Source organism: Lampetra fluviatilis, chromosome 17, assembly GCF_964198595.1.
Source record: "Lampetra fluviatilis chromosome 17, kcLamFluv1.1, whole genome shotgun sequence".
Taxonomy (NCBI): Eukaryota; Metazoa; Chordata; class Hyperoartia; order Petromyzontiformes; family Petromyzontidae; genus Lampetra; species Lampetra fluviatilis.
Genome location: NC_136291.1, coordinates 13,728,232 through 13,742,218, shown reverse-complemented (window position 1 = coordinate 13,742,218; position 13,987 = coordinate 13,728,232). Strand labels below are relative to the sequence as shown.

Genomic DNA, 13,987 nt, shown 5'->3' with positions numbered 1-13,987 from the left:
AGCGGGATTATTTTTGGCACGGCATGACGACTGATGTCGTCGGGCACATTCGGGCATGCTCCGACTGTGCCCGGCGGAAACCGCCTAAACACCCATATGTTCCACCAGTGCAGTCCATACAGGTGTCACGGATTAACGAGTTGGTGGCGTTGGATATTTTGGGACCCTTTCCGCCGTCCGCTCAGTGGAATACATTTTTGTTGGTTTGGGTGGAATATCTTTCCCGCTGGCCGATGGCCTGGCCCTTAGCCGATCAGTCAGTGGCGTCTATCACGGAGGCGTTCCTGTTCGGATACGTAATGGACAAAGGGGCACCGGAAAGGTTGCTCACGGACCAAGGGCAAAATTTTTCTTCCAAACTGTTGGCCGAGGTATGCGCTGCACTGGGGACCAAGAAGGTTTGGACGTCTCCCTACCATTCGCAAACGGATGGGATGGTTGAACGGCTCAATCGGACCCTGTCGACCATGCTCTGTCATACGGTTAGCGAAAAACAGGCTGATTGGGATTTGCATATCCCTGGGGTGCTCTCCGCATACGGGATGACGCCACATGCGTTGACGGGGTACTCACCTTTCTTTTTGATGTACGGTTGCGAGAATGTGCCGCCGGTGGACGTGCAACTGAGCACGGGGGCGAAGGGTCCTGTCAAGCCTCTCCCTGATTATATTCGAGACACCGTTCGTCACGTGGCAGAGGCGCGGGAGGAATCCCGATTGGCTATGGCCAAGACCCAGGCCCGGAATGAACGTTGTGCACGAGGCTCGCATTGTGAGTCCCCCTGGCGGGTGGGGGACATGGCCTGGCTGCACTGCCCGCAGGTACCGGTGGGGACCTCCCCTAAGTTGCACAAACCGTCGCAGGGGCCGGTTGTGCTTATTGAGGTTCCTAGTCTGCAGTCCGCGCGTGTTCGGTTCGGATCGTGGCGCTGGTACGTTCATACGTCTCGATTGAAACCCTATGTGGCCCCGCGGATGGATGCGTCATCTCCTAATGTTGCCTTGCCGGTGTCTGTCACGACCGACGCGCCACTGACTTTGCCTGTTCAACCTGCAAGCGCGCCTGTCGTGCCTCCTGTAGACGGACTGGCTGTGATCCTGCCGGACACGGTGATTCCTGCTCCGGGTGGGCCTACCACGGCGACGGGGACACTTGGCCCCGCTGCCCCTCCAACCCCGCCGCGGGCGCAGTTGGAGGAGGCCCCGACGACGGGCCTCTCTGGGGAACGGGACGCTGGGATTGACAGGTCTCCAACAGCGGCGGGCGGTTCCGGTCCTGCCGCTCCTAGAACCCTGTCAAGATCACGGTCCGTGCGGGGGCCGCCCCCCGTGCGGGACGGGCTGGCGACCCGCACTCGTTCTAAGTCCCTTCCCTTTCGTTAATTGTTGTTGTCCTAATATCCGTTTGTCTTGTGATTCCTGATTGTCATGTTGTTGCTCGCATTATTGTTGTTCTCTTGCAGCCGGGGACGGCTGGCTTTTTCATCAGGGTCATGTAATGCGAGCAAGAACAGGGTGGTTGCTGGCCTCCACGCCACTCACACGGCCCGGAGTATTGGGGGGCGGAGCCTGGTCGGCGGAGCGTGTGGGAGGAGCCACTGCTCACCTCGGCTCCAATGGGAGACGGGGTGAACGGGGGGCGGAGACGGGGGCAGTACGGGAAGGAGGAGTCAGGGTCACGTGATGGGGAGTATATAAGGAGAGAGCCGGAAGAGATCGAGAGGTTGGAAGAGAGTGAGAATAGAGAGGAAGCCACGCTGGGCAGTGGCGGAGAAGTGGCGCCATTTGCCACGTGGTCGGAGACCTTCGCGCACCGTAGGCCAGTGGTGTGCGTGGGGTGCCGGGGCTAGCAGAGTGTGGAGGGGCTCGCAGAGTGTGCGGGGCACACGTAGCTAGCGAGTGGCTAGCACGGTGTGCGGGGGCACACGGACCAGTGGTGTGGCTGGCGGCGTGTGCGGAGGAGCACACGGAGGAAGCAGTGCGGCCGCAGTATGGGCAAAAGCCACAGGGAGCGTGCGCGGGGCTCACGGCAGAGGCGGCGCGGGTCCGGACGAGGACCAGTGGGGTGCGAGACAAGAACCCAAATAAAGGATGAACGGAGACCTACATCGCCTGACCGAGTCCTTTATTACACCTGTATAAAAGACCAAAGAGCTCTCCAAGGATGTCAGGGACAAGATTGTAGACCTACACAAGGCTGGAATGGGCTACAAGACGATCGCCAAGCAGTTTGGTGAGAAGGTGACAACAGTTGGTGCGATTATTCGCAAATGGAAGAAACACAAAATAACTGTCAATCTCTCTCGGCCTGGGGCTCCATGCAAGATCTCACCTCGTGGAGTTGCAATGATCATGAGATCGGTGAGGAATCAGTCCAGAACTACACGGGAGGTTCTTGTCAATGATCTCAAGGCAGCTGGGACTATAGTCACCAAGAAAACAGTCGGTAACACACTACGCCATGAAGGACTGAAATCCTGCAGCGCCCGCAAGGTTCCCCTGCTCAAGAAAGCATATATACATGCCCGTCTGAAGTTTGCCAATGAACATCTGAATGATTCAGAGGACAACTGGGTGAAAGTGTAGTGGTCAGATGAGACCAAAATGGAGCTCTTTGGCATCAACTCAACTCGCCGTGTTTGGAGGAGGAGGAATGCTGCCTATGACCCCAAGAACACCATCCCCACCGTCAAACATGGAGGTGGAAACATTATGCTTTGGGGGTGTTTTTCTGCTAAGGGGACAGGACAACTTCACCGCATCAAAGGGACGATGGACGGGGCCATGTAGCGTCAAATCTTGGGTGAGAACCTCCTTCCCTCAGCCGGGGCATTGTAAATGGGTCGTGGATGGGTATTCCAGCATGACAATGACCCAAAACACATGGCCAAGGCAACAAAGGAGTGGCTCAAGAAGAAGCACATTAAGGTCCTGGAGTGGCCTAGCCAGTCTCCAGACCTTAATCCCATAGAAAATATGTGGAGGGAGCTGAATGTTCGAGTTGCCAAACGTCAGCCTCGAAACCTTAATGACTTGGAGAAGATCTGCAAAGAGGAGTGGGACAAAATCTCTCCTGAGATGTGTGCAAACCTGGTGGCCAACTACAAGAAACGTTTGACCTCTGTGATTGCCAACAAGGGTTTTGCCACCAAGTACTAAGTCATGTTTTGCAGAGGGGCCAAATACTTATTTCTCTCATTAAAATGCAAATCAATTTATAACATCTTTGACATGCGTTTTTCTGGATTTTTGTTGTTGTTATTCTGTCTCTCACTGTTCAAATAAACCTACCATTAAAAATATAGACTGATCATTTCTTAGTCAGTGGGAAAACGTACAAAATCAGCAGGGGATCAAATACTTTTTTCCCTCACTGTAAACACGTATACATACATGAAAGTAGTTCAACATATGGACATACATGCATATTACCGCCACGTGCTGTTGCACACGGAGACCTAAAGCATTAACACGAGTGCAACTACGGTGTACCGAAAAATGTCAGCAGGGATGAATAATGAATGAAACACAAAGCAACGTGTTCGCTGTGGCATCGACGAGAGATCCCGCTGTCTCACGGACGTGGCATGCGGGAACTCTAAAGCGGGGTGCGCAATCAGAGTGAGTGTTGGGAAGTGAAGCTTTTGTGAGGCACCTGCTGCTTGTTTTTCCAGAGCTGCTCCGAGGCAACAAATCGGGCAGAGCACAAAGGCACCACGTGTCACCCAAGGCAGCAAGCACGAAGAGTAGGTTCCACAATCGCACGTAAATGGAGCACGTGGTGAGGATTTAACGCGTACGTGTTCACAGCTGCTTGATATTTAGGTGCAGTTTTCTGGGTTGGGTTGAGTGTGGAGCATTTTTTATAGAAATATTTCGCCACGCATACCTGCAGGCACTGTCTTAGCACGGTGACATAGTCTCCTGGTAGCGCATTTGCCGCTTGCTGCAGATGTTCACGGTGTGAATCCAGCGCCCGCCCTGATTAATATTGCGAGTGTATGAATCATAATAATACAAAACGTTCATCTGATTCACAGAGAACGTTAAAGATCCCATGACATCATGAACAAGAGGAAGCCGATGTGTGTTGGCGTCATGGTCAGAAATATAAACATTTGAAAATTACCCGCAAATTACCCCATTCAAAATAAACGCAGCAATCACTACCCTCGGCTGCAAAAATCGGGCAGGACCCTGCTGAAAGATGGCATGCGAATCAGCGAGGCTTTCCTGGGTGAACAAGTGCAGTAATAATTAAATAAATATTAATCTCGAATTAAACTCCTCGAGATGCCCACAGTAGTGCGTCATGGAAACAAGGGAGGAAATGCTGAACGCGCAGCCCAACCAGGAAACCACACTTGTATGGAGCGAAGGTCCCCTAGCACACGTTCAATGACGAATCGTAGCATGACAACGTTAAACGGTGCGAAGTCCCAAAGGTGCCGAGTGGTCCGATTGAACCGTGGGAGGGGAGAACCCTGCAGCGTGCAGTCTACTCTGCTATATCAATTCACCGTCACATTTCCTACGTCCACCTGAGCTTTACAGTCCCGTGGGGGAAGGAACGTAATATGAACATTAATGAATACACAATTACCTTTTGTGAGGCTTGGGATCCAAACTTGGCAGCCTGAAATAAACAGGAAAATTCAACTCTGAACCAAGCGCACCGTAATTTTGTAATAATTAGTTTTTTACATTTTCACCATTAATCTCATCAACATTCGTGTTTCTTACTTGCCTTTGGACAGTTTATAAAAAAAATGTGAAAACATTTTCCAAGGCCGATTTTTTGTATTCTTTATCCATAAATTGTACTCTGCTAATAATGATTCCATCTTGTAACATGCCGCACATTATTTGCACACTCTCGTGTGAGAACGACTCAAAGGCGCGAGGAGCAACCACAGACAAGCTGGACGGCTGCCACACCATGAGCCGGTGGTAATAATCCCCCAAGCTCAGTCGCCCTCTACATATGAAGGTGTTATCAGTCAATTAATGAGTGTTAACATGTGGGAGAAAACCGGAGCATCCGGAGAAAAGCCACACGTGCGACAGGAAAACACTCCATCTCATACAGACGGAACAGGTGGAGCAAGCTATTTTTAAATCCTTTATATTAAGTTCGCTTGCTTGCTTGCTTGCGTGCTTGCTTGCTTACGACCGTGCAAATCTTTCGGTCGTTTTTTAACCCACTTCCCGTGATCCAATCGAGCTGACATTTTGCACAGACTCGTTGTGCGTGACAATTTATTTTCGTGAATTTTTTTTTCCATAACTTTACACTTTTTAGGATTTTTTTTTATATTTAATTACCAATTGCTTAATGGTGGCAGGCAATCATCTGACCCATAGGTGGCAGCCATCTCAAGCCAGAGGACGAGAGGATTCTAGCCGCCACGCATATAAAGGATTTATAGTGAAAAACTTTGTTTTTACGGGTTAATTTTTTCTGTACTATCTTGCCATCCAGGGTATGGCTGATCGATGCCCCCAGGGAGTTTCACAACATGTGTACTATCCACCAACCCTCACTGCCTCCAGAGCGCTGGATTACAGGCGTGAGCCACCACTTCCCGACGACAATCTATACTTGCATGCCCATAGTCATTTGTGAAACGCGTGTTCATTGTTTTCCTTTTCAGTTTATCATCTTCTTATTTGAGATACATACAAAATTATCAGATTCCTATTTAAGTTAAGTCAATTAAGGGAGACTTTCACTTGTGTTTTAATGAAATTGGCCGATGGAGCCAAAGCCAGGGCATGAACGGAGGAGTTTGTTTTGGTTCAGTTCACATAAGGTTACGTTATTTCCCGTATAAACTGGAGTCGCTATGTACACGTAGCTTATTTAGGCTGTTTAGACAACATGGTTCGTGCACGTTTTCTTATTTGTTCCACGCATTACCCATATAGACCCTACTTCAGTATAATGTGTTCAGTGACGGTGCTGTCATCAAGAATATTTACACAACCAAGTGTGAAAGTGCTCCAGCCAATCGGGCTGAATAGGTCAAGCCGAATGAATAGGTCAGGCCTGGTAAATAGATAAGGTATGTGCGAGGTCAGGCATGACTTGCAGTAGCAATTAAGATCTACAAGCTGCAATATTCCTATTGAAACGTGCAATAACATCCAGAACATGTCTATCTGTCATGTGGAGCTGTTCATAAAACATGTGCACATATACCATTACATTTAAGCCAGGTCAGAGAGTTGGGACTTTACCAGAGCAACGATGAAAGTAATGTCCACCTTCTGAATAAAGGTGCACTTGGGAGAATGCCAGGAATGCCATGTAAGGATAGGGTCAGTAACTTAGGCGTTCGCAATCGAACATGGCAAGAAACCTTTGACGATGTAGTGGGGAAAAGTGGGCGGTGATGGACGAGACGTGGGCACAGGATGGAGGAGGGCAGATTACCGAGAACGGCATTGGAGCGGTACTCAGAGGGCGGCACTAAGATCGCAACGCATGTCACCACGTGGCGGCACACAAAGGGGGATGTACATCATGTCTTAATCAGCATAACAGATGCTACAAATGTATGGTGGGGAGGGGGGGGTTGAATGATACACGTGGGAAAGTGTGGAGTCAGAGAAGGCTTAATGCAGGAATGTTTCAGATTGTTTCAAGGAGGGGTTTTGTGGAATTTCATTTTTTATATATCAGTGCAGGAAAATATGCAAAGCTAAGATTATAAAAAAAAGGTTTCTCTGTTATTTGGTCTTAATGAAAAGCTAAACATGTCGTTCAAGACTAACACTGAGAGGTCATGTAACAAAATGTTTGTGATGCCAATGCAGATGATGGTAACGCTGATGTTACTAATCATGCTCCTTAGCCATGTATCAATTAAATCGTACAATCTGAAGATGGATTTTAATAAAAAATTATATATGTTTTAATTGCATTGATGATGTTTTATTTTATTGTCTATCATAGATTTTGAGAATAAGTTTTTCTCCTTTTATCTGGCAACAAAACAGGTAATAAAAATAAAACATAATAAAATAATTCTCACGACGTTTCGGCCACAAAGCAAGCAGCCGTCCTCAGGTGAAGAACAGGTCTGTCGATAAGACAGAGTCTGAATGACACGTCCTGGGCTTGGAGCGTCTAATTAAGCTGGGAGGGAGGAGGAAGAGCGCCTTGACAAAAGAATTTGCATATCAAGAGGAATTTTAGCATATTTATGTAATATTACACTATGTATTATTCTACCCACCCTACTGCACACCACACTGCTGCATATTCACCATACAACTACGACACCATGTATTACCTTGTACATTGTATTAAACATTACAATTTTATACTATTTATTATTATACAATCCGCTATACACTATACCATTGACCGTCGCGTGAAAGATACTAAGAGGAAGCAGCGAAATATGTCAATGGGAGAGTGGTGGTTGGAGACTTGCAGCGGAGCAAAGAATCCATTCCCTGCGGAGAATACAAGATATATAGTCAATGCCAGTGAGTGGAACGCGGTCTGAAAGTCACTGTAAACGTGAACACAATCAGTTAAGATCCGAAATGGTTTATTACATCCTTGCAATGATTATTGAGCCAGAATCCATCTTCTCGGTTGAAATTGTCTCTGTCTTTGTAAATGTGGATCGCCTCATGAACGAATCTCTCAGGGTAGCCAGATGGCTTGCAGAGAACCTCTGTCTTGGAGAAGTCAATGTCATGTGAGCCCACTGAATTGTAACAGTGATCTGCCACGGCTGATGTGTTTGTCCTACCGTGTTTCAAGTCTGCTTCATGTTCACGGATTCGGTCCGAGACATGTCGTTTGGTTTCTCCAATGTAACTGCTACTACAGAGGCAACTTAGTTTGTAGACGCCAGGGTACTGTATGTCAGGAACCACATCTTTTACAGACGGGACCAGATCACGGATTTTATGTACTGTGTTGAATCGGACCTGGATCTTGTGTTTTATCAAGATTTTGGAGATCTTTTTTGTGACCCCAGCAATGTAGGGTAAGGTGATGGTTTTGAAAGGCTCCTCAACAGGATCCTTCTTGATGGTTGGAGTGATGGCTTTGCGGATTGTGTAGTCGGAGTAACCATTAGCTTTAAGAGCTTGGCGTACGTGTTTGAGTTCACTGGCAATGTGTTCCTGGTCAGAGATGCATTGGGCTCTATGGTATAGAGTCTTGATGAGGGAATTCTTCTGGGATGGATGGTGGTGGGAATCCGGTTTTAGTTAAGCATCCGTATGGGTGGCTTTCCTGTAGACAGAATGGCTCATTGAATCATCAGGTCTCCTTTTAACTAGGACATCCAAAAAGGGTAGCTTTCCATCTTTTTCGACTTCCATGGTGAATCTGATGGCTGGGTGTATGGAATTGATGTGGTCGAGGAATTGGTCTAGAGCAGGCCGGCCATGTGGCCAGATGACAAAAGTGTCATCTACGTACCTCTTCCATAAGGTCGGGCGTAGAGTGGTAGTCTGGATGGCGTCAGTCTCAAATTTCGCCATGAAAATGTTGGCTACAACCCGAGAGAGGGGGGAACCCATTGGGGTGCCCTCAGTTTGTTTGTAGAAAGTTCCATTCCAGGTGAAGACTCTATACCATAGAGCCCAATGCATCTCTGACTAGGAACACATTGCCAGTGAACTCAAACACGTACGCCAAGCTCTTAAGGCTAATGGTTACTCCGACTACACAATCCGCAAAGCCATCACTCCAACCATCAAGAAGGATCCTGTTGAGAAGCCTTTCAAAACCATCACCTTACCCTACATTGCTGGGGTCACAAAAAATATCTCCAAAATCTTGATAAAACACAAGATCCAGGTCCGATTCAACACAGTACATAAAATCCGTGATCTGGTCCCGTCTGTAAAAGATGTGGTTCCAGACATACAGTACCCTGGCGTCTACAAACTAAGTTGCCTCTGTGGTAGCAGTTACATTGGAGAAACCAAACGACATGTCTCGGACCGAATCCGTGAACATAAAGCAGACTTGAAACACGGTAGGACAAACACCTCAGCAGTGGCAGATCACTGTTACAATTCAGTGGGCTCACATGACATTGACTTCTCCAAGACAGAGGTTCTCTGCAAGCCATCTGGCTACCATGAGAGATTCGTTCATGAGGCGATCCACATATACAAAGACAGAGACAATTTCAACCGAGAAAATTGATTCTGGCTCAATAATCATTGGAAGGACGTACTAAACCATTTCGGATCTTAACTCATTGTGTTTACATTTACAGTGACTTTCAGACCGCGTTCCACTCACTGGCATTGACTATATATCTTGTATTCTCCGCAGGGAATGGATTCTTTGCTCCGCTGCAAGTCTCCAACCATCACTCTCCCATTGACATATTTCGCTGCTTCCTCTTAGTATCTTTCACGCGACGGTCAACGGTATAGTGTATAGCGGATTGTATAATAAATAGTATAAAATTGTAATGTTTAATACAATGTACAAGGTAATACATGGTGTCGTAGTTGTATAGTGAATATGCAGCAGTGTGGTGTACAGTAGGGTGGGTAGAATAATACATAGTGTAATATTACAATGTATAATATTACAATGTATAAGGTGGTGTATAGTAATCACAAGTAGTACTAGTCGCATATCTGCATTTCCCATAAATATTCTAAAATTCGAAGTTGTGTGGTGAATATGCAGCAGTGTGGTGTGCAGTAGGGTGGGTAGAATAATACATAGTGTAATATTACATAAATATGCTAAAATTCCTCTTGATATGCAAATGATTTCGTCAAGGCGCTCTTCCTCCTCCCTCCCAGCTTAAATAGACGCTCCAAGCCCAGGACGTGTCATTCAGACTCTCTTATCGACATACCTGTTCTTCACCTGAGGACGGCTGCTTGCGTTGTGGCCGAAACGTCGTGAGAATTATTTTATGTTTTATTTTTATTATTTTATTATTTCCATTCTACGTGACTTTACCGAAAGAACCAAGAAGATGAATCCCTGCAGTCACGAAAGCTTTGAATCGAAACAAAACAGGTGTTAAGTTGTTAAAACACCAAACTGACACCTTTTACAAGGAATCATGTCTGCATTAATCACAATACTTGTCGCCAAAATGCAAACAAAAAACACTCTGATAATACATGCATTGTCTTTGAAACTGATTGGTCCACACCAGAGACAGCTTTCTTTTGAGCCATATCTCAAATGGTGTTACACCAGAGGACGCCAAAATGCGTACAGCACAAAGACAATGCCACTATCAGAGTAATGCGAGCTCGGTGAGAGCAGCTACACCATGGGACCTCCTTTGCCAGTACCAAAATATGAGAATAAGTTTTTCCCCTTTTATCTGGCAACAAAACAGGTGTTAAGTTGTTAAAACACCAAACAGAAACCATTTATAAGTGTAGTGAGTCCAACTGAGTCGCAGACGTTGCTCTTTGGAGGCAACACTTTTATGTAACATCAACACCTAAGACAATGGGGGTAACTGCCCCTTCACCAGATACAGCCTAGGGTGGTGACCACCAGCTAACTACGCTTTCCTGAGGAGTTAAAGCTACGAAGGGTCAGGTCCTCGACCACGTGTTGATGTCTTGCAGGACGTAGAGCTTCAGCTTGTCGGATGCAGTGACCCCAGTCCCTCTCAGGGACCCATCTTATATCCCCTCACGGGTCGGGACTGCTCCGCCCTTGGCCCCGCCCGCCTTCTGGAGCCTTCTAGCTCCCTCTCGAGAGCTCTCCCCGGACACGTGATCACCCCCTGGGGGCCTCTCTGTGGACACTCCAGATCACGTGTCTGCGGGGTCAACCAGAGTGCATCGTGTGCCGTGGCCCTCTCGGGCCGGCACCATACGGTGACATCCCCGATGTCACTACACAAGGAATCATTTTAACACGTAGGCTTTCGCGACCAATGTTATTCATAATCAACGTTTTTTGGTTTAGATCGCGTTATTTATAAATGTGTCGTAACCCTCCACCACCCGACACGGCCAATCAGTAAAAATGTGTCACGTTGACAAAAGACAAATAGTTCACTGCTTTAGCCCACCGGTGTGTTGAAGCCACAACATTTACAATTTGAGTACGACGTTTCGCTGGTAATTGCATCCAGCATCATCGGGCAATTCGCCAGAATGGTGAGGCTCTGCTGTGTCTCATCAGGTGCACCTGATGAGTTAATGATGACGTCACCCTGCTGCTGCTCTATATAAGAACGGGAGACACAGCAGAGCCTCACCATTCTGGCGAATTGCCCGATGATGCTGGATGCAATTACCAGCGAAACGTCGTACTCAAATTGTAAATGTTGTGGCTTCAACACACCGGTGGGCTAAAACAGTGAACTATTTGTCTTTTGTCAACGTGACACATTTTTACTGATTGGCCGTGTCGGGTGGTGGAGGGTTATGACACATTTATAAATAACGCGATCTAAACCCAAAAACGTTGATTATGAACAAGGAATCATGTCTGAATAAATCACAACGGTACTGGCAAAGAAGGTCCCATGATGTAGATGCTCACCCCGAGCTCTCATTACTCCGATAGTGCATTGTCTTTGTGCTGTACGCCTTTTGGCGTCATCTGGTCTAACACCATTTGAGATATGGCTGAAAAGAAAGCTGTCTCTGGTGTGGACCAATCAGTTTCAAAGACAATGCATATATTATCACAGTATGTTTTTGTTTGCATTTTGACCACAGGTATTGTGGTTAATGCAGACATGATCCCTTGTAAAAGGTTTCAGTTTGGTGTTTTAACAACTTAACACCTGTTTTGTTGCCAGATAAAAGGGGAAAAACTTATTTTCATATTTTGGTACTGGCAAAGGAGGTCCCATGATATCATATATTTTGTATTGGTGGTTCTATTAGCCTATGAGGTGCATTTGCACGTAATTTGCATACATTGTAAATCATTGATTCGTAGATGCACGATGCGTGGCATACATTATGAGCATCGGAATCTAGGAGAGTGCGAGGAAAGTGACATTGGTATACATGCAGCTCTCACCCCTTCTTTGGCTGCAGCAGCGATCTTGCTGGCTCCCACCGCAAAGCTGCTCCAGCCCTTTCAAAAGCAACACAAATCATAATGAAACAACTTGGATAGTGCCAACCACTGTTTATTATTATTATGCTTGTTCACCCAGGAGAGGCTCACTTTAGTCTCAATTCTTTTTCACCAGGGACCTGCCAAGTTTTGGCAGTAGAGGGGTGATGTTGCTGCCGTGTGTGATCCCAATTGAGTCATTTGCAGGCAATCTTTCAGCATTGAGGGCGCCACAGTGGCAAGCTTTTATCTGCCTTGCCTGGTATACAGGAGGTTGTGGGTTCGATCCCGACCCTGACGCCTCTATATTTTGGACTTTGCACGTTCTCCCCGTGGTGGCGTGGATTTTTCTCTGGGTCCTCCGGTTTTTCCCTCCACATGATAAGCCACTTCGGAGTTTCCACTTGTGAAAAAGAGCTCGAGAGATCAGTGGTCCTTACCTGGTAAAATAAAAATTAGTTTAGTTTAAGTTTAGATGTTTGACCAATACCAGTTATACTATTGTGTTTTTTTTTGCTCTAAGAAGAAACCCGGAGAACCCGGGACAAAGCCCATGCAGAATGGAAGGGGGGGGGGAACATACAAACTGCAAACAGAAAGACGCCCAAGTCAGGAATTGAACCAAGATCCTCTTTGCTGTGAGGCACAAGTGTTACCACTGTGCCACCCTGCCACCCAATAACATATGAATGTATGAGGTTGTTCGTCAACATCATTCGACCTGGTTTTGTGACTGTTGTTCCTATCCAAACACTTCCCCGTATAACCATCATCATGAATATCATCACCATCGTGGAACTTGGGTGCACAATTATTAATTATTACAGGTGCGACAATAACCCACATGTACGAGAACACAATGTACATCTTAGGTCATACAAATAACGTTGTTTAAATCTTTGCATACTAAAATTTAATTATGACAGCTCTATTGGATTTGTATGTTTTTTACCTAAAAGTTTCCCCCAAGGGACAGTTGTTGTATATGTCGGGTTATGAAATTTTGATAAAAATAATAAATATTAATCAAATGTAAAAAGAGTAATTCGCATAAATTATGCTAATGTATATAATTATATGCATAAATTATGATGATCACGGAGATAATCGTATTAATTTATGTGATTGCTTGCAATTATGTTATGATAATTAGGCTTAGCTTCGTTATCCAGAGTTGTATCAATCAGTTATAAAACGATTATCTTTGATTAAACATGTATTGATTATCTTAGTGTGTTTATATTATGTTAGGTCTCCAAATTCATATCTCAACGCAGGATACAGTTCTTATAAATAAGAGTTTTGCATGGACTTGGAAAGAAACACTCAAACGCTTTTGTTTAGCAATTTTAATTCTAAACAAAAATATGACACTAATATGCAAAGGCAAAAGCATACGTCAATAGATTCATGAGCAAGATTATGCAATTAACGAAAATGAATGACTAAAACACTTCTTATTCATGTAACTCGACGGCAGCAACTGCTTTGCACAATCAGTTGATATTGAACGCACCACCTTGAAATGGTAACCCTTTTCGAAACACAAAGATAACTTTTTGAAATAGTCTTCTTCGTGTACGTGTTGCGTGTGCGTTGTATTGTTCCCTTGATAACTATTGTTTTATGCAGAGGCAGGGCGCTGTGTCGGACCTTGTGGGGTGGGGGAGGGGTATACAACCAGCGGCCAGAGAGGTTCCCTCTCGCTTGGGCGTGGCCGCAGCGAGCCCGTCTCCCGGCTTTCTCTCTCCGCAGCTGGATTGAGCGGCGTTGGCACGATGTTCGCCGTCGTGGTGCGCGATGATTCCGTCGTCGGATAGCGTGCAGCTCCGCCACTGCTGGACGTCTTGTCTGTTCTCAGCGGATGCTGGTCGATGTGTGTGTGTATTAAACACACGGCGCATTCGATGGCGCTCTCCTCTTCCTCTCGGGCGGACGA

At 46.3% G+C, this 13,987-nt stretch overlaps 1 protein-coding gene across 4 annotated transcripts in view; it reads right to left on the bottom strand.

Annotated features, from left to right (window-relative positions):
- Nucleotides 1-13,987, bottom strand: part of LOC144936953 (uncharacterized) — a 50,150-nt gene that overhangs the window by 13,354 nt on the left and 22,809 nt on the right. For all 4 annotated transcript variants that reach the window (XM_078864200.1, XM_078864198.1, XM_078864199.1 and 1 more), the window contains 3 exons: nt 12,010-12,066; nt 4,603-4,635; nt 3,655-3,675 (listed from right to left, as the gene is read on the bottom strand). In XM_078864200.1, coding sequence (XP_078720326.1) covers nt 3,655-3,675; nt 4,603-4,635; nt 12,010-12,066 — 111 coding nt within the window. The remainder of the gene's footprint in view (nt 1-3,654; nt 3,676-4,602; nt 4,636-12,009; nt 12,067-13,987) is intronic.